The sequence below is a fragment of the Myotis daubentonii genome, chromosome 3, assembly GCF_963259705.1.
Source record: "Myotis daubentonii chromosome 3, mMyoDau2.1, whole genome shotgun sequence".
Classification (NCBI taxonomy): Eukaryota; Metazoa; Chordata; class Mammalia; order Chiroptera; family Vespertilionidae; genus Myotis; species Myotis daubentonii.
The window spans coordinates 195,225,742-195,250,805 of NC_081842.1; the positions used below are offsets into that span (position 1 = coordinate 195,225,742).

General features: G+C 42.9%; 2 protein-coding genes across 2 annotated transcripts in view; one reads left to right on the forward strand and one right to left on the reverse strand.

Moving 5' to 3' along the window:
* On the forward strand, window positions 1-22,739 carry GNL2 (G protein nucleolar 2). The gene is made up of 16 exons (XM_059690141.1): window positions 1-191; window positions 2,189-2,273; window positions 3,241-3,335; window positions 5,129-5,268; window positions 8,177-8,361; window positions 11,223-11,289; window positions 12,405-12,563; window positions 13,070-13,183; window positions 16,643-16,771; window positions 17,717-17,821; window positions 18,608-18,766; window positions 18,971-19,096; window positions 20,342-20,799; window positions 21,153-21,235; window positions 21,813-21,898; window positions 22,544-22,739. Exons 1-16 carry the CDS (start codon window positions 128-130, stop codon window positions 22,694-22,696), a joined length of 2,208 nt encoding a protein of 735 aa, XP_059546124.1. The 5' UTR covers window positions 1-127; the 3' UTR covers window positions 22,697-22,739.
* The window catches only part of DNALI1 (dynein axonemal light intermediate chain 1), a 9,360-nt gene continuing 6,989 nt past the window's right edge, over window positions 22,694-25,064 (reverse strand). The window contains exon 6 of the mRNA XM_059690145.1: window positions 22,694-24,395. Coding sequence (XP_059546128.1) covers window positions 24,360-24,395 — 36 coding nt within the window. The 3' untranslated portion in view covers window positions 22,694-24,359. The remainder of the gene's footprint in view (window positions 24,396-25,064) is intronic.

The following is a 25,064-nucleotide window of genomic DNA, read 5'->3' on the forward strand; positions in this document are numbered from 1 at the left end:
ACGTCGCGCTCGCACACGTGTTCTAGCGTAGTTCACGCGGGTCACTTCGGCCGGGTTCGGGAAGTTACGAGCTCTTTTACCTGAGATAGGCCGGACCTAGCGCTCCGGTCCTCAACCCGTCGGCAAGATGGTGAAGCCCAAGTACAAAGGACGGAGCACCATCAACCCGTCGAAGGCCAGCACAAACCCGGGTACTGGGGGCGGGCTCGCGGAAGGCGGGGCTTGAAGGAGGCCGAGGGCGAGGCCCCGAGGGGAGGGGGACACTCGAGTGGGATTGCTCGGAGTGACCTGGAGCCGGGTGGCTACTGGGGAATGAGCAGGTGGCTGCTTCTTTCGGAGGCACTGAAGGGGGCTGGCGTCCTGCACGCCTGTCAGGGCTGTGTCAGGCCCCGGGTCTGAGGTCGGGGCAGGGGGACATCCGGCCTGGCAGCCGCGGGGCGGCTCCCGTGGTGGGGTGCTGGGACTCGGAAGCTTTGAGTCGGAAGGGGCGGTTCACCTTGACCTCTTCCTGTGTTCTTGCGTGGATCCGGTGTGGCAGCCCCTTCCCCAATATATTTCAGTCTTGGGATGCTGCACCTTTCCAGCCCAAGGAATTGCCAGGAGTAAATTGAAGTCAGATTAAAAGGGGTGTAGGCCAGCCCAGCTGACCTTTTATACTTGACCACACTTGCCTGCCACCTAAGCTTTGACCATTTAAATGAGAAAGACATTGTAGATTGGGCTTTTGGAGTCATCCCATGCAGTAAAGCGCAGAGAAAACCCTACATCAGTGGTTCTCAACCTTCCTAATGCCGGGACCCTTTAATACAGTTCCTCATGTTGTGGTGACCCCCAACCATAAAATTATTTTCGTTGCTACTTCATTAACTGTAATTTTGCTACTGTTATGAATCGTCATGTAAATATCTGATATGCAGGATGTATTTCCATCGTTACAAATTGAACATAATTAAAGCATAGTGATTAATCACAAAAACAATATGTAATTATATATGTGTTTTCCGATGGTCTTAGGCGACCCCTGTGAAAGGGTTGTTCGACTCCCAAAGGGGTCGTGACCCACAGGTTGAGAACCGCTGCCCTCCATCAAGGTGTTTTTGAAGCTGTGTATGGGTTTTGTGGAGGTTCCACTTATCGGAGGAACAAGATAAACTTTGGGGGAGCCCCTTCCATTCTAGGTTTTGTTAGTAAAACTTTTTGTTTTTATATATGATTTGAAGTTTTTGATGATTTTAATTCATGTCCAATGTCGTCTCTGGATTACCTATAAATTGTTCAATTTGGGTAGACTGGAATCTTAGAATGTGAGACCCCAAAAGGCCCTTAGAGATCATGATGTTATAGGTGATGACACAGCCAAAATAGGGGAAGTGGCTATCACCGTTGGTACAGTTAGTGAGCAGTAGGGCCACCAGTCCTGTAATTTTAACCCTTTTTTTTATTTTTATTTTTTATTTACTGCATCGCTTCAAGAGTAGACGGGTGATTTGAAGGGATCCCAAATGAGAAACTAGGCTAGTACTCCCATGCTTATTTGTCCTTCTCTTTCTCTGAGACGTAAGGCAAGAATTACTAGCTGTTGCTCAAACTAAAATCAAACATTAGAAAGTTAGGGAACCGGTACATTAGGAACATGACTGCATCAAAATTAGTCTCCATGGTGCTTTTCATGTGGCAGACACTCTATTTTTGTTCAGCTGAGACCCAGAGGTAGATGTCTTAGAAGGTAAGGCCACAGATGGTGATCAAATGCTTTTGTTCGAATGGTGGCATTGCCTTTTGGTACTCTGTGACCTTGGGCAAAGTGTCCGAACTCGGAGCATCGTTTCTAAGCTTGCAGAATGGTGATAGTGTGTCCATCTTTATAGGATTGTTGTGTGAATTGCATGAGATAGTGCCTGTGATGTAGTTAGGACAGTGCCATAGTTAATGCTCAAAAATATTAGCCATGATCATTACCAAGTACAACCCCACTGAGGATCAGAGATTAGGTCAGCTTTGTCATGCCATGTAGCTCCCAGGAATAACTAACTGTTGGAACAACACATGGAGAAAGTAGAGATTTTGCCATGAGGTGTCAGCCTGCCTACTCTTAAGTGAACTAATTAGTGTGCTTGAAGCAATGTTCATACTTAGACTTGGTTATCAAATAGTGTGCAGTCAGTCGGTCTACTTCTGTGTTTCCTAGATCGAGTACAGGGAGCAGGAGGCCAAAACATGAGGGACCGGGCCACAATCCGGCGCCTGAATATGTACAGGCAGAAGGAGCGCAGGTGAGCATCGGGCACTGTCATCTCTTCCCCTTTCCTCCATGCCCTGGACTTGTAGCTGGAGACCATTAAACCTTGGATATTCTCACCCCTACTTTCCCCAGTAGGAGTAGTATGTGTTCATATGTCATTTTATATGGGTATTGTTATGATAAATTGTGAATTTTGGGTTCAAGATGAGGGTAGTGGGTGGTGTAGTTGTGTCATCGTACTCTACAACAATTAGAGGTCTTGTTCCTCACAGCCTTGGCCTCCACGAGTGGCATATTAAATCTCAGGTTAAGTATCTGTCAGACGGAATCTGGTTTTCTTTAACAAAGCATATAGGCTGTAGTCATAAAAGCAGCCAGAAAACTTGTTTTTTAATGCCAAACGTTTGATCACAACGTTGTGGCACTTGAAAACTCATCACAACTCTGAGTTCTGCTGAGGCAGCCTCTATAGCAGGGACTCGCTGAGTTGTGGCATTTTGCTGGCTGGTCTTAATTTGTTTAGTAATTAGAATCTCCATCCGTTCTAAAAGATGTGTCTAAAACACAAATGTCAATGAACTTAATCTGCCTTAGTCACCTACCCTATAGCGTATTTTAGAATTTTGAGTTCCAGCATAAATCACCCTCTACTTAAAATTCATTTAAAGCAGCCTTCAAATAATTACTCAAAAAACTCAAGCATGTGATTTTTTTTTTTAAAGCAAGAAACAGTAAACAGATTTTTAAACATTGGCATTATTTGTTACTCATCTAGCAGAAATCATTACGTGCTCTGTTGCAAGAGGATAAATGGCTTTTGGACAATCTGTTTCAAATGTAGAAGTACTTTTTGTTTACTGAAATCTGTATTTCATGATCATTTAAAACAAAGAAAGAAAAGAAAAGGTCCTTTTGATGGAAAGGGTGTTCTGTAAACCAAACTTTGCTGTTGCCTTTCTTCTGTCCTCACCCAAAGCCTGTTAATTTCCTCAATTTAGGAACAATCGTGGTAAAGTGATTAAGCCTCTGCAGTATCAATCATCCGTGGCTTCTGGCACAGTGGCAAGAGTGGAGCCAAATATTAAATGGTTTGGTGAGTATAATCTGTTACTTTTGCTCTACAAAATGTGTGCTGTGTGGAAAAGGGTGGGATATTCAGGTGTCTGGAAGGCAGGAGTTTTGGGGTGAGTGGAACTGTCAAGGATTGTATGAGAAAGGGAATGAGAAAAAGTGCATAGAAAAGTAGAGGTGAGAGATTTCATCAATAACTTCTTTTTTAAAAGAACTCATGGTTGTTAATTGTAAGTGACCCTCTTAAGCAGGTAAAACCACCCTAATGACCACCATTCATACCTTAGAACTGTCATCTCTTCGCTTCTGGTCATCTGGACAGGTTACTGTTTGAGAGGTGCCTTGCGGGTGTGTTTGGGCTTCTGCTTGCAGAGTGAGTGCATTCGCTTGGAGTTCCTCCGAAACACTGTCTGTAATGGGGCTGTATTTGAACTGAGTGACAATGTGGGTTCTTCCCAGGAGTGAGTAGAGTATCTGCAGTCACAGAGCGATCAGGCCTCCTTTGGAAAGTCCACCTTCCTTTCAGCCTGGGCTTTCAGGCTCTCCCTTAGCCACTGTGAGGTGTATGGGCCTGCAGGTGATGGGACCCCTTTGTCTCGTGTTTGACCTCTCTGCTTGGAGGCCGATGGCAACTACCTTTGAATATCTCCAACATCTTTGGATGGGATACCCCCTAGGAAACAGCAACATAGAAAAGCGTCAAAAAAAACTCCGTAGAGGCCTTCAGCATGGTGGCTGGATACTGTGACTCCAGATCCAGATCACCTGGGTTTGAATCCTCTGGATGCTACCATTTCTGTGACTGGGCACGTTATTAAGTCTGTCTGGTCATCAGTTTCCTCATATCTAAAAGGAAGGTAAAAATGGTACCCATTTTTAGTGGTAATTAAATGAGTAAACCCACGGAAAGGGCTGAGAATAGTGTCTAGCTATCTGTAAGTACAAAATATAATAAGCATGAACTGCTATCAAATCAGAGCAGTCATAATCAACATCTTCAGTTTTGTGTTGTGCTGCACCATACCGCTTAATTGAATACATTCTTGGGGATCTCTCCCTAACAAGGTGTTCTCCGGCTGGTGTTAGATACCTTTATTTTGCTCCCTTACAGTGATTTATTGGTTCATTCACTAGTCCCTTCAAACCCTAAAAACAGCAGCCGACTCCTAGGTTCTGTGCTTTGGGATTCCTTGTGTACACCAACTAATCAGCTGTGATTGGCTCCAAATTTCTTTGTCAGATCCAACAGGAAGTAGGACATTTGTCAAATCTGAGTTCCATTCAGTGATGTTTATTTTTCAGTTTCATCCAGTCAGGAAATTGGGCTTGGAAATCTATTGAAATCCTTTATGTGTCTGGGTTGATGGATTAGTTCATAGTGTAATGAGTGCAGGAGAGGCAGTTTTTGTTGTTGCTTCCTCTTTTTTGTTAATCCTTACCCGAGGATATTTTTTCTATTGATCTTTAGAGAGTGGAAGAGGGTAGGGGGGAGAGAAACATCAATGTGAGACAGACACAATGATTGGTTGCCTCCTTCATGAGCCCCCACTGGGACCAGGGATTGAACCTACAACCCAGGTCCGGGAATTGAACCCATGACCCTTCAGTGCATGGGCGGACAGTCTAAACCCCTGAGCCTCACTGGGCAGGGCTTTTTCCTTTTAAGTTTTAAAAATGACTGCGTGGATGAATGTATTAGGTGTTTTGGTGAGCAAGGGTAATGTAAAATCTTGCCTTTCACTCTGTCATTGGGAAGATGGGTGCAAAAGCAAAAAGAAGTTTTTTAGTAAATGGCAACATTCTTTTGTAAAACAGGAAACACTCGTGTGATTAAGCAGTCATCGTTACAAAAATTTCAAGAGGAAATGGATACAGTTATGAAGGATCCTTACAAAGTTGTCATGAAACAGAGCAAGTTACCCATGTCTCTTCTCCATGATCGAATCCGGCCTCATGTAAGATGGAGATATCCCTGGGAATGGAATTTCATTGACAGAGCCATACAGATTCTCTCTACCATATCTGTCTATTGTTTTTTCCATAGAGAATAGTGAATTTAATGCAGAATTGGTGAGCTTCCTGAGACTTCTCTCTTCACCGTTGTTAGGGGAGTCTCAACTTTCGTATGAGTCGCATTCTGTCAGGGCGGTTCAGTAGTATGCTCATCAAAGCCCTGGCTTTGGAGTGAGATCTGGATTTTATCTTTGCGCTACCCCTTCCTATGGCCTTCTGTTACATTTCTCTGAGCTTTCACTTCCCCAGCTGTAAAATCAAGATAACCCACCTTCTCGGGTGACTGGATGCAGATGAGACGTCAGTAAAACTCCTGGCACATAGTAGCACTCAGCCCGCCACCTAATAGATCATAGCTATCACTAAGACTGTTTTAGATTTTTTTTGTAGGCAAACTTGTTTAAGTGGCAATTCCATCTCACTTTGGGGAAACATAGAGTTAGGATTGGGTTTAGGAGGGAGAGTTTTGGTGGTGTGTAGTGCAGCTTTTGTGAGATCCTTGGAGATTCTTTTGAGCTGAAGGAAAGGATGCTGGTCAGATTGATTGTTAATCATTGAAGTTCAAAGTACAGTAAGAACTGAATCTGGCTTGAGTAGAATGAGTTTCACACAGAATCCAAAAAATATGGCCTAATGTTTTCCTGCACATTTTTACTTACATTGAATAATAATTCCCAGAAACGGAGCCAGTGCATAAGCTTCAGTTCCAGTATAAGGAGGAGAGGAAAACATTGACACGCATACATGGATTAACAGTTCAAAGAAAAGTGTTTACTTGCAGAACAAAATAAAAACCAAGGCCTGGTTATTGCCTCAGGTTTTATCAATTAGGCTTTGTTTTATGACAGACTGGAAGAATGGCACCTATTAGGGGAATGACTGTTTTCTTTCAGGGAAACACATGAGTGTAATTCATGAACCACAGACAAGTTGCTCATTTCCCTTGTTCCCTTTGTCTGTTCTCCCTAAAGCCATCTTTCAACAAACTATTGAATCCTGTTTATGGGAAGAACAGAGAGGTTCTATTATGGATTTACTGATTTGTTGCCCATTCCAGTCTTTCAGTGCTTTCAAAACCCAGTGCTTAACTATCTGCTCTGAAGAACGAAGGCTCTGCACCAGAGCAGTCAGCTTGCATTTTGATGCAGATAGGCACTCGGAGTAATTGATGAGTTTTCTGCTTTGGTCTCAAGAAACTACCTCTTTTTTTTTTTTTTTTTTCTGTTGTTATTTTCTTTGTTAATCCTCACTCGAGGATATTTTTTCCATTGATTTTTAGGGAGAGTGGAAGAGAGAGGGAGAGACAGAAACATCGATGTGAGAGAGACACATCAATTGGTTGCCTCCTGCGCACAGGCCAGGGAGGAGCCTGCAACCGACATACGTGCCCTTGACTGGAATTGAACCCAGGACCCTTTGGTCCACAGGTCAACGCTATAGCCACTGAACCACACTGGCCAGGGCGAAACCATACCTCTTTTATGTTAGCATGACATCTACTACATGTTATAAAATCTGATTTAGAGATTGCTGCAGAGTAGAGTCAAATCAGATATGGTTTTCGCTTTTGCACATTTAGCTAAACATGCATTATAATTATTGTATTTCTGTAGCATTATATTAAAACTACTTATTTTGTGTGTGCTTCATTATGTACCACATATTACTGTTTTACTAATGTGTAGATTTATATACACAAGTCCATGTGTACTGTACTTTTTAGGTTAAGAGATTTTCAATGATAATTTTGATCATCATTTCCCCAGTGACAGAACCTACTTCCCATGTAAATGCATCCATGTTTGGAGATGTTTTCTTGTTGGAAGGTAGCAAGTAAAACTGAACTAAGAGCTGTGTTAGAGGATTTGAGGAAATGATAACAGCTTAAGGGTCTTTAGGAGTTGGAGGGAGGATCTGTTTAAGTTTAGAAGCCACTGGGTTGTTCCTTCATCTGTGTTAGTAGCTGTGCTTACAGAGGAGCTTGTACTGAGGGGCAGAGGGTGTTGGTTTTTTTGTGTGTGTTTTTTTAAGAATATCATCTGCCGGCTGTTAACATTCTGTTACGTGATAGACGCTAACTCAAACTTGGACTTTTATCCGGCTTCAAAAATTCCTATGCCCGTGATTCCTTTACAGTCACATCAAGTTCTAGTTAGTATCAGGTTCCTTTTATCACATCTAAACTATTATTTTGGACTTTTGCTAGATGCTTTTCATCTGAAGGCTTTCCATGTGCATTTAATAAAAACGTTACCTAAATTAGGGAAAATGTTATCTGAAACTAAAATGCATCTTACAAAACAAGCAATTCCTTTTAGCCATGAAAGAAATGAACTTCCAAGAAAAAGTTGGCATTTACAGTTGGTTTAAAAAAAAAAACATTCGAGTATGATCGTCCCTGACAAAATCTGTGAATTTGGCATATTTTATGCACTTGTTTGAAAGCTCACAAAAAAAAAGTCAGAAAAGATAACTTAATTTTCAGTATTGTAGCTTTAATTACATTTGACTAAAGTTTATGATAAATGAAATAAAGCAGAGTTTTTGGCAAGTTTTGCACAACTATTCATATTTGCTTTGACTTTTTTTTTTTTTTTTTTTTTTGCTTTGACTATTTGTATTACTTTTGTATATGTCCAAGGAAGTTTGCAGAACTTCAGAGTAGAGGAGCAAGTGCCTTTGCTGTTTAAGTAAGCATTTCTGATTTGAAATCAGGCTGCATCCATGTTGATTTTGGTGTGGTTTGAGCTTTGGGAGAGTAAAAGCAGAAAGCCATTCCTAGGTAGGTTTTTAATTTTTTGTCTTATTTTAGTGTTTTCCTTAGTTTTACCAATAATTCTTTCTCTTTAGAACTCAAAGGTGCACATTCTCGATACTGAAAGCTTTGAAACTACATTTGGCCCTAAGTCTCAGAGGAAGCGACCCAATTTACTTGCCAGTGACATGCAGTCGCTTGTAGAAAATGCAGAAATGTCCACTGGGAGCTATGACCAGGGCAAGGATCGGGACTTGGTAACTGAAGACACAGGTGTGAGGTACAGTTTTGAAGTTCACATAAGTCTCATCATTTGCTCTTCCGCAACAAAACATTTTATCTACACTCACTCTGCCTGTGCGAAGCTCAGTGACTTAACTCATAGGTAGAGAGTCACCCTCTTCCCTTAGACTAGAAAATGTAGTGAAATTGAGGCCAGAGCCCTAACTGGTTTGGCTCAGTGGATAGAGCGTGAGCCTGTGGACTCAAGGGTCCCAGGTTCGATTCCGGTCAAGGGCATGTACCTTGGTTGCGGGCACATCCCCAGTAGGGGGTGTGCAGGAGGCAGCTGATAGATGTTTCTCTCTCATCGATGTTTCTAACTCTCTATCCCTCTCCCTTCCTCTCTGTAAAAAATCAATAAAATATATTTTAAAAAAAGAAGAAAGAAAGAAATTGAGGCCAGACTGAATAATTTAAGGGGACTTGTTTACTACAGGTCTCTTCGTCCCCAAAGTAAAAGTAAGTAACATTTTCGTCTTCATTTTAAGACCAGTATATTCTGTCACGGACAAATTAGGAAGTATAGTTAAGATTGAAATGCAGCAAAAAATAAGAATTCATAATCCCAACCTCTGTTAAGTGTTGTGAAGATCAGGGCTTCCTTAACCAGAAGACTGGACCACTGGGGATTCATGAGTGGCCTCTGAGGTTTCTGTGACCCTTTGAGGATTTATGTACATATATATAAACGCGGTGAGATTTTTTTTGTTTTTATTTTGTTTTGTATTGTTTTGGGGAGGTGGGAGGAGACAAAAGGTCCATACATTTATCATATTCTTATAGGGGTTCCATACCCCAAAGAAGGTTAAGAATCAGTCACCAATACTTATTTTCTTCTAGATCTTTCCTACACTCAGTTTTTATTTACAAATATAATACCCTAAGACTGTACTTGAACTTGCCTTTTAATACATTTTTTCAAATGGCTAAGAGTATGTTTTCATGTCGGTCCTTAACAGCAATGTAATATTTAATGTCAGAGTAGTGCTTTGCTGTGGCCAGTCCCACTGTTGGACATTTACACTGTTTATCGTTAGAATAAACCACCCGTGTGACCAAACCTTTCTCATCCTTAATTATTACCCAGAGGTAAACTCTTATGGTGAAGGTTACTGTATGAAAAACTGTGCCTGCATTGATGAGCGACTGACACATTACCCTCCGGAAAGGGGTCCCCAGTTTAGTTTTCTCTGGCAGTGCCGGATAGTCCCCATTCTTTCTCTTGTGTTCTTTTTAAAAAAATTGACTTTGAGAGAGAGGGGGGGAGAGATTTATTCCACTTTAAAAATATATATATATATTATCGATTTTTTACAGAGAGGAAGGGAAAGGGATAGAGAGTTAGAAACATCGATGAGAGAGAAACATCGATCAGCTGCCTCCTGCACACTCCCCACTGGGGATGTGCCCGCAACCAAGGTACATGCCCTTGACTGGAATCAAACCTGGGACCTTTGAGTCCGCAGGCTGACGCTCTATCCACTGAGCCAAACCGGTTAGGGCTGTTCCACTTATTTATGCATTCATTGGTTGTTTCTTGTATGTGCCCTGACCAGGGATAGAGCTGGTAACCTTGGCATATCGGAACGATGCTCTAGCCAACTGAGTTACCCAGCCAGGGCTCTCCTGTCTTTTATGGGCCTTAGCAAAGAGGTGTTGTCCCTCGAGTGCAGTAATGCCACCTCAGTGCTGCTGTTAGCCCGTGCCAAGCTGTGGGCCTCCTGGAGGTAATGTCACGCCATGTGAGGCCTAGCAGAAAGAGGCAGCAAGTTCATTTATTCTTATAATTGTTTGAACGTTTTAATTGACTGTTCTGCTGATTTGAATTATTCCCCCAAGTGGTACAGTAGGTAATAGGAGAGGGCGGGGGGTGGGGGGGCACAAAACTATTTTTGTTTCAAAGTCATTGAAGCTAGTAAATAAACAGATTCTTAACTTAATCAGAAAAATTCACTTTACATAGGAGCGATGGAGCATAGATTATGGTTCATGTCCTGCCAATTCGTTTTCATAATTCTCTGATATATTGCCTGATTACACGTGCTTTTAAAAAAATTTTATTATGGTAAAATATACATAATGAAATTTACCACTTTAACCTTTTTTAAGGGTATAATGTAGTGACATTAAGTTCATTCACATGGTTATGAAACCATCACCATTACCCACTCCAGAATTTTTCACATTCTCCCAAACTGAAACTGTTAAACACTAACTCCTCATTTTCCCTCTCCCCAAACCCTTGGCAACCACCATTCATTCTATTTTCTGTCTGGTGAGTTTGACTGCTCTTACGAGTAATTCTTCATGTTAGTACAGTCATACAGTAGTTCTTTTGTGTCTGGCTTATTTCACTAGTATAATGTCTTCAAGGTCATCCATGTTATAGCACTAATCGGTGCTTTATCCTTTTTTATTACTGAATAGTATGCACATTGTTTTTAATCCATTCATCTGTCGATGGACATGTGGATAGAGTCACTTTTAAAATTAAGTTTATTTTGCCTGGCCGGTGTAGCTCAGCAATTGAGCATCAACCCAGGAACCAAGAGGCCACCGTTTCAATTCCCGGTCAGGGCACATGCCCGGGTTGTGGGCTTGATTCTGTGTGGGGGACATGCAGGAAGCAGCCAATCGATGATGTTTCCCTTTCATCGATGTTTCTATCTCTCTATCCCTCTCCCTTCCTCTCTCTCTTAAAAACAAACAAACAAAAAACCATAGTAAAAAGGGTTTTTTTGGTCCATCTGCAACTACTTGTAACACCCTTTTCCTTTGGAATATGATTGACTTTCCCCAAAAAATCCTTTTAATCTTCACAGTGCTCCAGTTGCTCACTTTGGGTACTTTCTTCTTTAGAAATGAAGCCCAAGAGGAGATCTATAAAAAGGGACAGTCCAAAAGAATATGGGGTGAGCTCTACAAGGTAAGACTTCAAACTCTCTCATTGAGTGGTCCCTTTGGCTTTACAGTTTTATATGAGAAAACTGATTCTGATGTATCGAAACCGTCAGATAAAGTGCAGGCTCTCCTCCGTAATCCATTCTCTTTCTCCCACAGAGAAACTAGGATCGTTATAGCCGTGAACATACTATCTTCGGTCTCAATAACTGCATTTTTATTACTCGTATAATAGTAACAGCTGCCTTATATACATTCATATATTCTGTCAGTATTTCTTTGGGTTACCTACTAAAACAGGGGTGGGCAAACTTTTTGACTCGAGACCCACAATGGGTTCTTAAACTGGACCGGAGGGCCGGAACAGAAGCATGGATGGAGTGTTTGTGTGAACTAATATAAATTCAAAGTAAACATCATTACATAAAAGGGTACGGTCTTTTTTTTTTTTTAGTTTTAGTTTTATTCATTTCAAACTGGCCGGATCCGGCCCGCGGGCCGTAGTTTGCCCACAGCTGTACTAAAATGATAATCCTGTTTAGATTTACTATTCTGTGCGAGAATTGTTAAGTTGTTTAGTCCAGGCCTTTTATTTCATAGAACACAAATCTAGAAAGGCTGAATACCTTACCCAGCTCACCAGCTGGTTAGTGGAAGTCTTTGTGTGTCTTGAGTCCTGGTCCAGTGCTTTACAGCTGGCTGAGTTTTATCTACACACCAGTAACATTTCAGTAACAAAGACCTTCAAGCATAGTTGCATCATTAAACGGTAACATAATATGTAACTAGTACAGTGAGAGCAAACTAAATATTGTAGTTTTCTGTGAAATATACAAAACTTATAACAGTAGAAACTTTTAGAAGTCTTAAGAAGTAAATGATTCTGTTCAGTAATGCATAGTAGTCATGAAATAAGATGGGTTTCATCTAAGCTAGTTTTCCTATTTGAAATTTGACAAGTTTCAAATACCCAGGATGAAAAAAAACCTTTGGATTTTGATCACTGAGCATTGAGATTGTCTACATTCAACTCTCATAAGATTGCTATAGTCTTATTTTCCCCATGTTCCCTTAAATGTTAACCCTTGTTCATTTGCCCCTGTACGTTAGCAAATCATTTTCACCTCTTTGAATTTGCAGGTGATAGATTCATCAGATGTTGTTGTTCAAGTTCTTGATGCTAGAGATCCAATGGGCACCCGTTCCCCTCACATCGAGACTTACTTGAAAAAGGAAAAGCCCTGGAAACACCTCATTTTTGTTCTTAACAAATGTGACCTTGTTCCAACCTGGGCAACAGTAAGTATAGCTGCTAATGCAAAACAGACTTCCCAGGCTGTTCAACTCATGTAGGCCTTGAGTGTCCATAAATGATTAGTTTTGTGGCTTCTAGGACTTGGGACAAGCGTGTCACTCTTGCGATTGTAGTCATTGAAGTGTTCTTATTGAAAACACAATTGAAACGGGCTTCACTGATTGGGCAGCTTTACCTTTTCTCCTCTGGTGGTTGGTAGCGGGGCAGCTTCAGAAGGTGGCGGCTGCCACAGCCACTGGCCTGTTCACATGTTACATTAATTGCATTTAGTAGCAATGAGGGCATTTTTGGAATATTGTTTTGCATTTAGAAGACAAAAGACAAAGCATTAACTGTCATACTTGAAAAAAACATTTCAAAGAATTATAGCTAACAGTTTCCATAGACAGCTGTGTATTTTGAAGCACAATCCTGTAATTCAAGCTCTGATTCTTCCTGTATTGTAAATAAACAAGTTAGTTTACCAGCATCTTTTCTTTTCCCTCTTTAGAAACGATGGGTTGCTGTCCTCTCCCAGGATTATCCAACACTTGCTTTCCATGCAAGTCTTACTAACCCCTTTGGCAAAGGAGCGTTTATTCAGCTTCTACGGCAGTTTGGAAAGGTATTCAGACCTGATCTGTTTCTCTGGTTGTGAAGCTGTGGGTTTGTGTTAATAATTTCTCTTGCCAGTTTGTCAGAAAGTTACACTCCTTACTTCCTTTTCTTTTTTTTTTTCTTTTTTTTTTTTTTTAAATATATTTTATTGAGTTTTTACAGAGAGGAAAGGAGAGAGATAGAGAGCTAGAAACATCGATGAGAGAGAAACATCGATCAGCTGCCTCCTGCACACTCCCCACTGGGGATGTGCCCGCAACCAAGGTACATGCCCTTGACCGGAATCAAACCTGGGACCCTTCAGTCTGCAGGCCGACGCTCTATCCACTGAGCCAAACCGGTTTTGGCGCACTCCTTACTTCCTATATCTTCTTTGTAATAAGAAACGTGTGTTCTACTGATGTAAAAAACCATAGAGCCTCATGATTATAAGGGGTTACTAGGTCAACCTTGGCTCCCACCCTGACCAACGTTGCTTCCCTTTCTGCCATATCTCTGCATCTTATGGCCCAACCTCTACTTGATGGACCCGTGAGCTCACACTCTGTTCCCTGCCCCGGGCTTTCAAGGCCTGCCACCCGTCCTTTGCCCTCAGGGCCTGAGCTGTTTCTGTCCCGTCTGCCAAACTCCTGGTCAGATGTCAGTTCCTCAGGGAAGCCCTGAAACCCCATCGGATCACCCTAGCAAATGTTCTCAAAGCTTCATATTCTGTACCTGCAATTTCGCGTATTTAATTGATTCTACCTGGCTTCTAACAAAAGACACATGTTCTCTGTCCCACCCTTCCATATTTGAATACATGCTATGAGTCTATTTCTTGATTCCCCTTCCCCCCACCCCCACAGTTGTAGATATTTAAGTTCCTATGGTGGAAAATCAGAATTAGGTTTCTTACACCTTCCCTGCACACATACTTACCCTCCCTCTGTTCTTCCTATATCATTATGTTTGGCTAAATTCAGTGTTTGCATCATGACTGTAAAATATCAATTGCAGCTGATCCACACAGTACTGTGATTATAATTGCTTTCTAATCAAACCTTCTGTTTTCTCTGATGTTAACTTGCTCTATTTTATATGTCACTAATGGCCCAGCAGATTACCTGGTGGAGTGGGACCTCCTAGGATGAGCGGGCACCTCCCTTCCAGGGGCACCAGCTGCTCCCGGCCAGCTGCAGGGTCTTCCTGCCTTGCCTTTCACCACCATCTGCTGTTTCCTGTATGGGGTCTTAGGCATTGATCCCTTTTCTTGGTTTACTCCTGAGTAGCAGTGTTTAGAAGAACATTTTTTGAGACCTTGCAACATATCTTTCCCTTACAGCATTTCTCCCCAGCAGTCAAGGGTATTGCTGCATTGTCTTCTGACATGTCTGTGGAGAAATCAGGCCACTCTGACTCCTAATCCTTTGTGGCTGGAATTTTTAAAAAATTTCTGTTCTAAAATTTCATAGTGATGTGCTTTAAGGTGGCTCTTTTATAATTCAGTGAGCCAGACATTGGATGGGACTTTCAGTCTGATATATTCCTGTGTTATTTTTTGGAAATCCCCACCCCACCCTCACCCCCCAGTCATCTCTGTTCTCATTCAGGAATTGGTTTTGTCTCCTGGTTTAATTCTTGGATTTTTTAGCTTTATTTCAGTATATTTATGACATATTGCTCTATTTTCTTGGTAGTTTTTGAATTGATCATCTACCTGTTTATTGCAAGATTAATTTTACCTCTCACTTTTAATTCCTGAGATCTCTTGTTTAACTCTGAATTGTCCTGCCCCCCTTTATAGCCTATTCTTTTTTCACAGATGGATTATCATCTGTCTCTGAGAATGATAGTGGTGTTTTGAAATTTTCCTCTCTTCTTAACAATGACTACGTTTCCTCCAGTTTCTTCGTGTGTTTTCTCTTTTCTGCTAACACTTCAAATGTTTGGTTATTCTTGGCTCTCCATTCATATTTAAGAGTGAGCCACTACAAAAAGCTGATACAGTTTTGTCGGGGGTGGGAGGTTGTTGAATGATAAGACTTCACTGTAGGGCAGCGGTTCTCAACCTGTGGGTCGTGACCCCTTTGGGGGTTGAACGACCCTTTCACAGGGGTGGCCTAAGACCATCGGAAAACACATATGTAATTACATATTGTTTTTGTGATTAATCACTATGCTTTAATTATGTTCAGTTTGTAACAATGAAATCGGGGGTCACCACAACATGAGGAACTGGGTCGCGGCATTAGGAAGGTTGAGAACCACTGCTGTAGGGTGATTGGATAGAAACCCAGTATTTTGTTGAAGGACACCATAGATGTCTGTGTCTATGGGTCTTTACTCTTGAGCCTGTGAGTTCCCCCAGAACGAAGTCTTCGTTCTCCAGCTCAGAGGTGGATAAGCCTGGACAAGGTTCTGGGAACTCAGTGAAAGTCAGATCCTAGTCTCACTATTCATTATTTAAGCTTTCAGTTAATCATTTAGGGAACACTTGCTTTCAGCCACTGTTAACTCTAAATCTAGGGTCCCTTTCAGGTCTGAAAATTAAAGGTCTTTTCAGAAATGCTGGGTTTCAAAAATACCATTATCCCCTAAGGCTCAGGTTTAGGGAAGTTTTGTGCCCATGATGAGTGAGGGGCAGGTGTGGGGAAGTGACAGTTTCTACAAACTCTCCATGTCTCCTTGATTTCTGTCCAGCCCTCAGAGCTATCTGCATTGCTAATTTCTGAGGTCTTTTGTGATTCATTGACATCATTTTTGCTGGATTTTTAGTTTTTCTTCCTTTGTAGCCACTTAGTTTTTGTATTTTATAGTGGGCAAATTAGATACTACTTTTTAGCTGCTAGTGTTTTGTTAATATCACATGTTAGTGTTTATTGTCTCATCTCCAGCTCATTTTTTGGTTTTAAATGTTTGGTTCTGTGGGTATTCATTCCCACTGCTGTCATTCTGGGAGAGTTGGGGGAAGCAGTGAGGTAGACATGGATGTTTACTCTGCCACCTTTAGCCAGAGTCCCCATCCATTTGTAGACCCTCTTCTTGAGCTCTGCCTCCTTCGTTTCTTTTTGGCAATGAAAACACAAAATGTATTGTGCAGCGAAAAGGGATGGGACTGGGGTTGGCAGTTGGTGCATCTGCTGAGGTTCTCTTCCGTGAAGACATTTTATCAGTGGTTGGTGTTCTTCTAAATTGATGACTAACAAACTGTTTCTTCCTTTGTTTCTTGACCTACATACTTTTAACCTTAAAACATTCAAGAATAATTTCACATGGATGACTGAGGAAATGACTCGCCTCTGATTTATTAATAAGCATATGTATCCAGCCTGCTCAGACTACGCAGGTGGTGTGTGTCTGTGCTTTAAATAAAATACTAACAACAATGTCACACTATATTCTTTATGTTAGCAAAGTAATGCAACCTGTTTGTCCAAAGGGATTTTCATGACTGCGCTTATGTAGTGTGTGTTCTTTTTTCAAACAGTTGCATACTGACAAGAAACAGATCAGCGTCGGGTTCATTGGCTATCCAAATGTTGGCAAGAGCTCTGTGATAAACACATTACGCTCCAAGAAAGTGTGCAACGTGGCCCCCATTGCAGGTGAAACGAAGGTATGTCTGGTTTAAGGGGATCCCATTTTCTTCTAAGACTTTATCTCCATGGAGGGTGATTATGTAGGACATGGAGATTTCTATTGCTGCTCTTGAATGAAGACTAACTACCATTGAAGGGTTAGTCTCAACATAATAGTTTGGAATGTGCTGAGTGGTTTCTGCCCATTTCAGTAAGACTAAGAGTACCTTGTATGCTGCTATGAGGCTTTGGCATTTGGTAAGTGCTGTTCATATTTAAGTCTGTTTTAAATTGTCACTGCAACGTTTTACTTTGATACACAAAGCTAACTCAAGCCCTAGCTGGTTTGGCTCAATGGATAGAGCGTCGGCCTGTGGACTGAAGGGTCCCGGGTTCGATTCTGGCCAAGGGCACATGCCTGGGTTGCGGGCTTGATCCCTAGTAGGGGACATGCAGGAGGCAGCCTATCTGTGATTTTCTCTTATCATTGATGTTTCTATCTCTCTATCCCTCTCTTCCTCTCTGAAATCAATAAAAATATTTAAAAAAAAAAACTAACTTAAGAATATCCAATGGGTTAAGAAAGCTCAACTTTAGGGTAGTTTCTGGCATTTGGGGTCATACCCTGGAACACAGAATATTTGGGGGGCAGCATACTGCTGCTGAAAGGAAGAGAGTCCAAACAGTATTAAGCTTCCAAGAGTACTTATAAAATCAGGGAGAGGTTTGCTGGATGTTATTGCACAATACTAGATGAGGATCCTGCCTCTGCATTATTTTTAGACCCTTAGCTGATGGGAACTATGTTTTATACTTCGTGAAGTGCCTCCTGCATGGCACACGTAGAGGAGAGTCTTCCTAGCTTCGTTCCTCAGCAGGTGGCTTCTTTTGACTCTTCCCCCTCCCGTGCCCGCTTCATAAGCATCAGGGGTTTGTGAAATTAGTGTTTGACCTGGGGAGTCTCTGGCTTTTTTCTGTTTCAGGTCTGGCAGTATATTACCTTGATGCGTCGGATATTCCTTATCGACTGTCCAGGTGTGGTTTACCCCTCTGAGGACTCGGAGACAGACATTGTGCTGAAAGGAGTTGTAAGTACTCTGGTCCTCACAGGCTCTTGGTTTGCCTTTTGGGGAAAACGTTCTGTGGGGGACACTGGATACCTTTGCTTTTCTCTCCTTTGGAAGACAGTTTGGGTCAAGCTGTCTTACCAAATTTTAGGAACATGATGCTGAACAGGGCACCCTCTCCATTCCCCTTAAGCCTGTTTGAGGAGTTAGTGGAACCATGGGCATATCTGGTTAATGTCATCCCACAAAAAGAGTTTGTAGTTTACACATGGGATCCGAAGGGAAGTAGGGCCTGTTTATGTTTAGTGATAATTCATCTTTGTGGGTTTACGGGTTGAGTCATTTTGGAACTCAGTCATTTCCTCACTTGTTTCTTAATACAACCAAAAACTTTAACTGGTTCCACTTAACCTTAACCAGTGCTGCTGGCTATACATCCTGTACACATTCCTCCCCTCCTGTCTCAAGCTACTCCGTTCTCCTTGTGTGCTGGGATTGGTAGACTTTTAACCATTTCTGCCAGTGAGTAGCTGAAGCATTCCAAGTTTAAACTGCTTGCGGAAGCCACTCAGTTAGTTTGTGGTGAACTGGGATTCAAGCTGAGTCCTGGGCTCCGTGGCTGTGGCCGACTTTTGGTGGCGCTCCTTCTGGCCCACCACGTCCAGCCACCTCAGAGACAGGCTCCTGCCAAGACCCACTTGCTATGTGGTTTTGAAATCTGTTTTCAGATATTATTACAAACAGTACTGCGAGCTTCCTGCTCCCATAATAAGGTTGGTAAGCAAGAGCTTTCCTATTAACATCTAGGTTCAAGTTGAAAAAATTAAGGCTCCCGAAGACCACATTGGTGCTGTACTCGAACGAGCAAAACCAGAGTATATCAGCAAGACATACAAGATTGATTCCTGGGAGAATGCTGAGGACTTTCTTGAGAAGCTCGCTTTCCGGACAGGGAAGTTGTTAAAGGTGAGCCAGGGTTTGTGAGGTTTCAGACGGGGACATCTGCAGGCAGCTGTGATGTGGTCTGGACCTTCCTTTGTCGGGGAGGTGTGAGCAGCATGAAACCTGGTGGCAAGTAGATGGTGGTGATGAGCAACTGCTGATGTGCCTCCAAACTGGGTGCTGGTTTTGGTCTTTAATTTAATTGGGAGTCTTTTTGTGATGTTTCAGGGCGGCGAGCCTGACTTGCAGACTGTGGGCAAGATGGTTCTCAATGACTGGCAGAGGGGCCGCATTCCTTTCTTTGTCAAGCCACCCAATGCAGACCCCCTTGAAGAGCCCCCTACAGCCCCCCAGGTAAGGACAGGGTGGGCCCACCTCTTGGAGAGCATGGTGACTGGCCTAGGTGTGGTGTCTTGATCGCCCCCCTTTACCAGCTAGGTATTTCAATTGCAGTGTCTCCCAGTTCAGAATGCCCTCACCATGACCTTGCAGGGGGTGGCATTTGGAAACCAGAAAGTAGGTGCATGGCAGAAGGCCAATTTTAAAAATATATTGTCTTATTGATTTTAGAGAGGAAGGGAGAGGGAGAGAGATAGAAACATCAATGATGAGAGAATAATTGACTACCTGCCTCCTATACGCCCCCTACTGGGGATTAAGCCCACAACTCAGGCATGTGCCCTGACCGGGAATCGAACTGTGACCTCCTGGCTCATAGGTCAGTGCTCAGCCCCTGAGCCACCCCGGCCGGGCTAGAAGACCAAATTTAAACACTAGTCTTTAGGGCCTTGAAAAAAGAGGGCTTATTAAATGTAAGTGCTCTTCTGGTACTTGTGTCTTTTCCTACGCTTAAGGAACAGAGGCATTGCCAAAACTCATTTCTTTAACTGACATTCATTAGAACCAGCTTTGTGGTGGCAGAACCCCCCTTGAGAATCCAAAAGCTAAAAATCACTTTGCTAGAAAAATGTACATAAATATATATACATTTTATAAAATTTCCTGAATTTTATAGATTTCTGAACTGTTTAGCACTTTTTTTGGAAAATCACTTAAGTTCTGTGAGTTTCCGTTACAAGAATAAAATACTGCATCTGAGAAGCATCAGTATAAAGTCTGGTACATACTTCTCTTTACATTGTTATCTGAAACAGGCTCGTCATTTTCATGTTCCTGCTCCTTCTGAACTCACCTCATACCTTTCTTTCAGATGTCTCCCCAGTGCCTCTCCTTAGCACTGGTTACTTCCTGAACAAATGCTGCTTATCTCCACAACACCCATTCCTTACAATCCTCTGGGAAGTTGTAGGGAATCTTACCCAGCAGTAAGAAGGTGTTTGGTTGTAATGATTAAATACTCTTACAGTGGGTCCTTTCTCTGGAACTGCAGATATCATTCTTTGATCTTTAATGCTGGGTTCTGAGTTTACTGCACATTGGTGTAAAATAGATAATGACATGTCGCATATTTGGGCATTCTCAACACTCCCCCTTAGTCCTAAGAAGAGGACTATTCATTTGAGAGCAAGGTATAAATTCAGAAATTCCATTTTTCTTTTCTGATTTCTCTCCCCCGCCTCTGCCCTTGGGCCTGAATAGCTGCCATCCTCATCATCTTTGGAAGCTGCCACTGAAACAACCCAGAACAACCCAGAAGAGGACATCACAGAAACTGTAGGTGAAGAGTCAGAATCTGTCCTCGAGAAGGAAAAAGGAGTGAACAGTCCCTGTGACGCCAGCTCAGAGATGCAGCAGATCCTTGCGCGGGTTCGGCAGAACTTCGGCAAAATCAACGTCGTGCCTGAGTTTTCTGGGGATGACCTGGTTCCTTTGGAGATGTCAGATATGGATGAGGAGCTAGAGAGCTCTGCAGAGGAGGAGGAGGAGGAGGAGGAACAGGCGCAACAGGGGTGCGAGGAGGAAGAGTATTCCCCAGAGTCCCGGGAAGAACACCAGGAAAACGACACCAAGGCAGTGATTAAAGCCCTGGATGAAAAGATCGCTAAATATCAGAAGTTTTTAAACAAAGCCAAAGCGAAAAAGTTCTCAGCAGTCAGGTATTTTCATCTCAACCAATTGCAGTCTGCTCTTTTCTTTCCAAGAAGCTTGCCGTGAGCGCTAGAGTGATATGTTTATGGGATGGGGGGTTAGGGGGTATTGCCCACAGTTTTAAAAAGTGATCTGTTAGATTTTCAAAATTCAGCTCCTTAAAATATGAGAAGCTTCCTTGTTGTTTTTTAGAATTGCTCAGGGAGCTGCGCAACTGTGGAGTGTTGCCTTTTACCTGCCAGTGGTGATAACTGAACAGGACTGGGTTGTCTTAACCTGTAAGGCTGTCTCAAGTCAGCATGTGGCTTGGGCAGTGGAGGGGAATGTCCGACAGCTTCATCATTTTGCTTTTCTGTTTCAGAATATCCAAGGGACTCAGTGAAATGGTTTTTGCAAAATCTGAAGAGCAAGAAACAACAGCTGAAGAAGATGTGGAAGATACGGGTAGAGTTAAATTATTAAATCATTTAGATGTGATTGGCATCTTCAGGAAATCCAAGCTAAATCTTTAAGTTATCTCTTGTACCATCATGTCTACACAATTATTTACATCTGGCAAATTACCTTGGTTCCACAATCTGTAATACAAATAGAATTATCCACTTTTTATTCTGCACATTTCTTAGGATTAAATTGGTAATTCAGGAAACCCTCTTCAACAGGCTACATTATTAGCCTTACCGTTTAAGGGTGGGTCTGCAGGCAGATTTTATTTTTTGTGGTGGGCAGGGTGGTTTATGCATTTATATTTTACTCCATTGGACTAACAGCTTCTAAATCAAGAAGAGTGTGTTTTCATGACATAAATGCACACCTTGCCATGGCTTGTGGGGTCCCTCCTGGCCTGATACCCTCCCCTTCTCATCCTGCTTCACTCTGCACTTTGCTCGCCATACTCCATTCACTCTGGCCTTTGTCCTTCTTCCAGCGTATCAAGTTCCTTCCCATCTTAGGATTCATAGGAATATTTTGAATAGAAAATTCCTGTTTCTTTTTGTGTGTGTGTATTCGATGTTTCTAGCACCTGCCAAAAAGGGCAAGAAGAGGAAGGCACAGAGGGAAGAGGAACATCCAAATAAATCTCGAAAGACGTTGACATCTAAGGAAGTATGTGTTTTTTACCTTAAGCATCACCCAGGTATAGAAGGTAGAGAGGAGGAGCCTCGTTCTTACCGTGCGCTCTTTCTGAAACTAGTGACCCAGAGTGGAGTTCACGGAACCCCACTCCCAAGTGACGGAGTTGAAGGCAGTTAAATAGGATCAGGAGTTGGCCCAGTGGATGAAGGTCTTGTTCTCGAGTGTAGCCTATCATCTGGATGCATCAGTTGGTTTTATGTGGCCCCAGGGAAATGACACACAAGGAGCAGAGCTGTTACTAGGCAGACGGATCTTTGTTCCCTGTGAAGTTAGCTTTGTAACTGGGCTCTTCAGAGCTGGAACGGGCCCTCTTAGGAGGTGGAGAGCTTGTCGGAAATGTTTGGCCTTTGACCAGGGGACCACATGTCAGGAGTGCAGTAGAATGGATCTAAACATTGGATGAGGGCTGGGCCAATTGAGTCTGTAACTTGGACTTGTCACAAATCACAGTGGAAGCACAAAGTTGGCCTGGGAGATAGACCCTCCCTCGTTAGCACTGACTGCTTCTGGTAGCTGTGGAGGTGGCACGGGGGTGGAGCACAAAGAAACGGGGGCCCGTTTTGTGATTTTCAGAGTTTGAATGGTTTGCCTTTTTTGTTTTGCCGTTTTTTACAGCGGAGGCGAGCAGCACGGAAGCAACAATCCAGAAAAGTTGGTGTCCGCTACTATGAAACACACAACGTGAAAAATAGGAACAGGAACAAAAAGAAGACCGATGACTCAGATGGACAGAAGCGCAAACACAAAAAATTCAAGCATAAGCAGTAACATTTTAAAAGCTGTTTATTAAATTATACAAAAATACGCATTAGAGACTGTGTTCAATTCCTTCCTGCCCCGCTGGCATTTCTAAGGCCACTGTGCATTTGTTCTGAGGTTTGACAGCTGAAACCATTCACCAGTGCCAGCCCCCGACCCCAAGAATTTCAGCGATGGAGTCCATTGGCATTTCCGACACGGATCAGCCCTGTGGTTCCTCCAGAGAGAAGCTCTGTCACGTGAATGTCTGACAGAAACAAGGATGATATCTATGGAATGAAAGGGTGGTGTTTCTTCTGTCCCAGCAGTTAGCATTGTGGAACGGAAGCTGTTGGAACAGAACAGTAAGAACAAAATTTCAAGGATGTAGTGGGCGTGGCCTGGGCTTCAAAATATGAAGACAGGGCTGCCGCAGCTTCTCTTGTCCCTCACTGCGCCTGGTAGGTGGGTCCGGGTGGGATATCCGTGCTATACTGTTAAGGAGGCGTGGCCCGAGTACATCTCAGTGAGTGGCATTCTTTCCCATGAAAACGACCGTGTGCAGAGCAGAGGGAGCCTTAGAACTCCTCAGGACCCTGGACAAGGGGAAGCTGTGCCTTCAAATTTGAGAGTCAGATGGGGGTGTTTGACTTGGTGGAAGGTGAAGGTAGCTCTTGGTCTGCAGTTTGTCAGTGAATCTGGAAACCCTACCAGGATGGTGGCAGGTCAGGCTCCACTGCGAGAGCCCTCACATCTCCAGGGGAACACAGAGCACTGAGAAACATTCCAGCTGAGGGGGTGCTGAAGTCACGCAGCTTGCCCTAGCCCACCCTGTCGCTTATGTAGTCTGGGTCTACGAAGCCAGAAGAGTCCTGCGCGTCTAAACTTTGAGTTTAACTTGGGAGGAACAGTAAAATGCAGTTGCCTGCAGGCCGTAGCCTGACAATAATTAGGACTGCAGGTAGGTTTGGGTGCCTCTCCCATTGTTAACTAAATTTAGCTACTTAGAGGGGTATAGGGCCAGGGTTTGATTTTCAGCAGAAGAAAGTGAACAAAAAGGTTTTGGGGGAAGAGCTGAGGTACAAGCAGTTCACCATGAACACAGTTCTTTCCAGGAAACATTTACTTCAAAGTCATGGGTTTGACTCTCCCACTGCCTCCTCACCTAGGCAGTCAAACTAAGGAAGGGGTCCAGTTGACAAGCGGGGATCAGATACAGGATAAATCTATCCTTCAAAAGGAGTTACCAGAACTGTTGGAGCCGGGATGGTGAAAAGACATCAAATAAGGGAAAGATTGAGGCCAGAGGGGCCCAAGTTCAGGTACAAGATGAACTGGACCAGGAATGGGGTGGAACCAGCTGTGTCTCGCTAGGCTTAGTGATGAGAAAGCAGTTGCCTCAGCAAAGAGGGATGCAGCGGAAAGGGGCGGATGCTACGTCTTACTATTTGAGTTGGCACATCCCAAGGCTGGCCAGAGACGGCTGCCTGGGCCTCACCACCTTCCATGGCCCAACCAAGAGTCTGGCTGCCAGACTTAGGTGTTTCGTGACTCTGGGGCAATGGTGTGACTTCTGACAAATATGTAGGTGGTGATCAGGGGAGCGTATGGCTTGTTCATTTAGGAAACTAGCTTTTTATTACAAAGGGCTTACGATGGGGTAGTAGTGTTTGTGGGACCCATATGGAAATTATCACTTCTTTGGTGCAATAATGCCTTCCAGTTGGGCCTGCAAAGCAAAAACAAACTCCATTAATATTTAAAACTTGCAGCCTAACACAAATAGCTGAGAGGTGATAAAAGTCTCTGGGAAGGATAATCCCAATGCTGCCACTCCAAAAACCCCTCCCCCCTTCATTCCCAGCTCCATATTTTCTAGATTAGCTGGTTTCTGGCTTGGCATACTGTCTTGCTACATTAGGAGAAACCAGAGCTGTCCTGGTTTCCATACAATAATGGCTCAGTGCATAATATAAAGCATTGAAAAGGAAATTGAATCAAAGTTGTTGAAATAGTGGTTTTTCATGGCTCAGATTTCAGGCCTGAATATGTCTGCTAAGTTAAACTTTGGGATCCTGGGAGCTCTGTGCTGGGACAAGAGGTTTGGGAAACAGCAAATTTTCAGCCACTGAGACAACTTGACACCCAATTAGAGAAAATTGCTACCAGTGAGTAGGGAGCTGTCTGTCTTGCATGTAGAGCCGAAGACACTTGGGAGTTATTTGCTCTGCTCCTCTGGCAGCCAGTAACATAATTTACTATCATGGTGTGTGGACAGATCTTTAAGTAGGTCTATCCTGGGGACTGCAAACACTGCTTTATTTGCAGTGCAGTTTTGAGCCAATAAAAATAACTCACTTCTAAAGAGTCCTTCACTCTGGGGATTACAGCGTTGCTT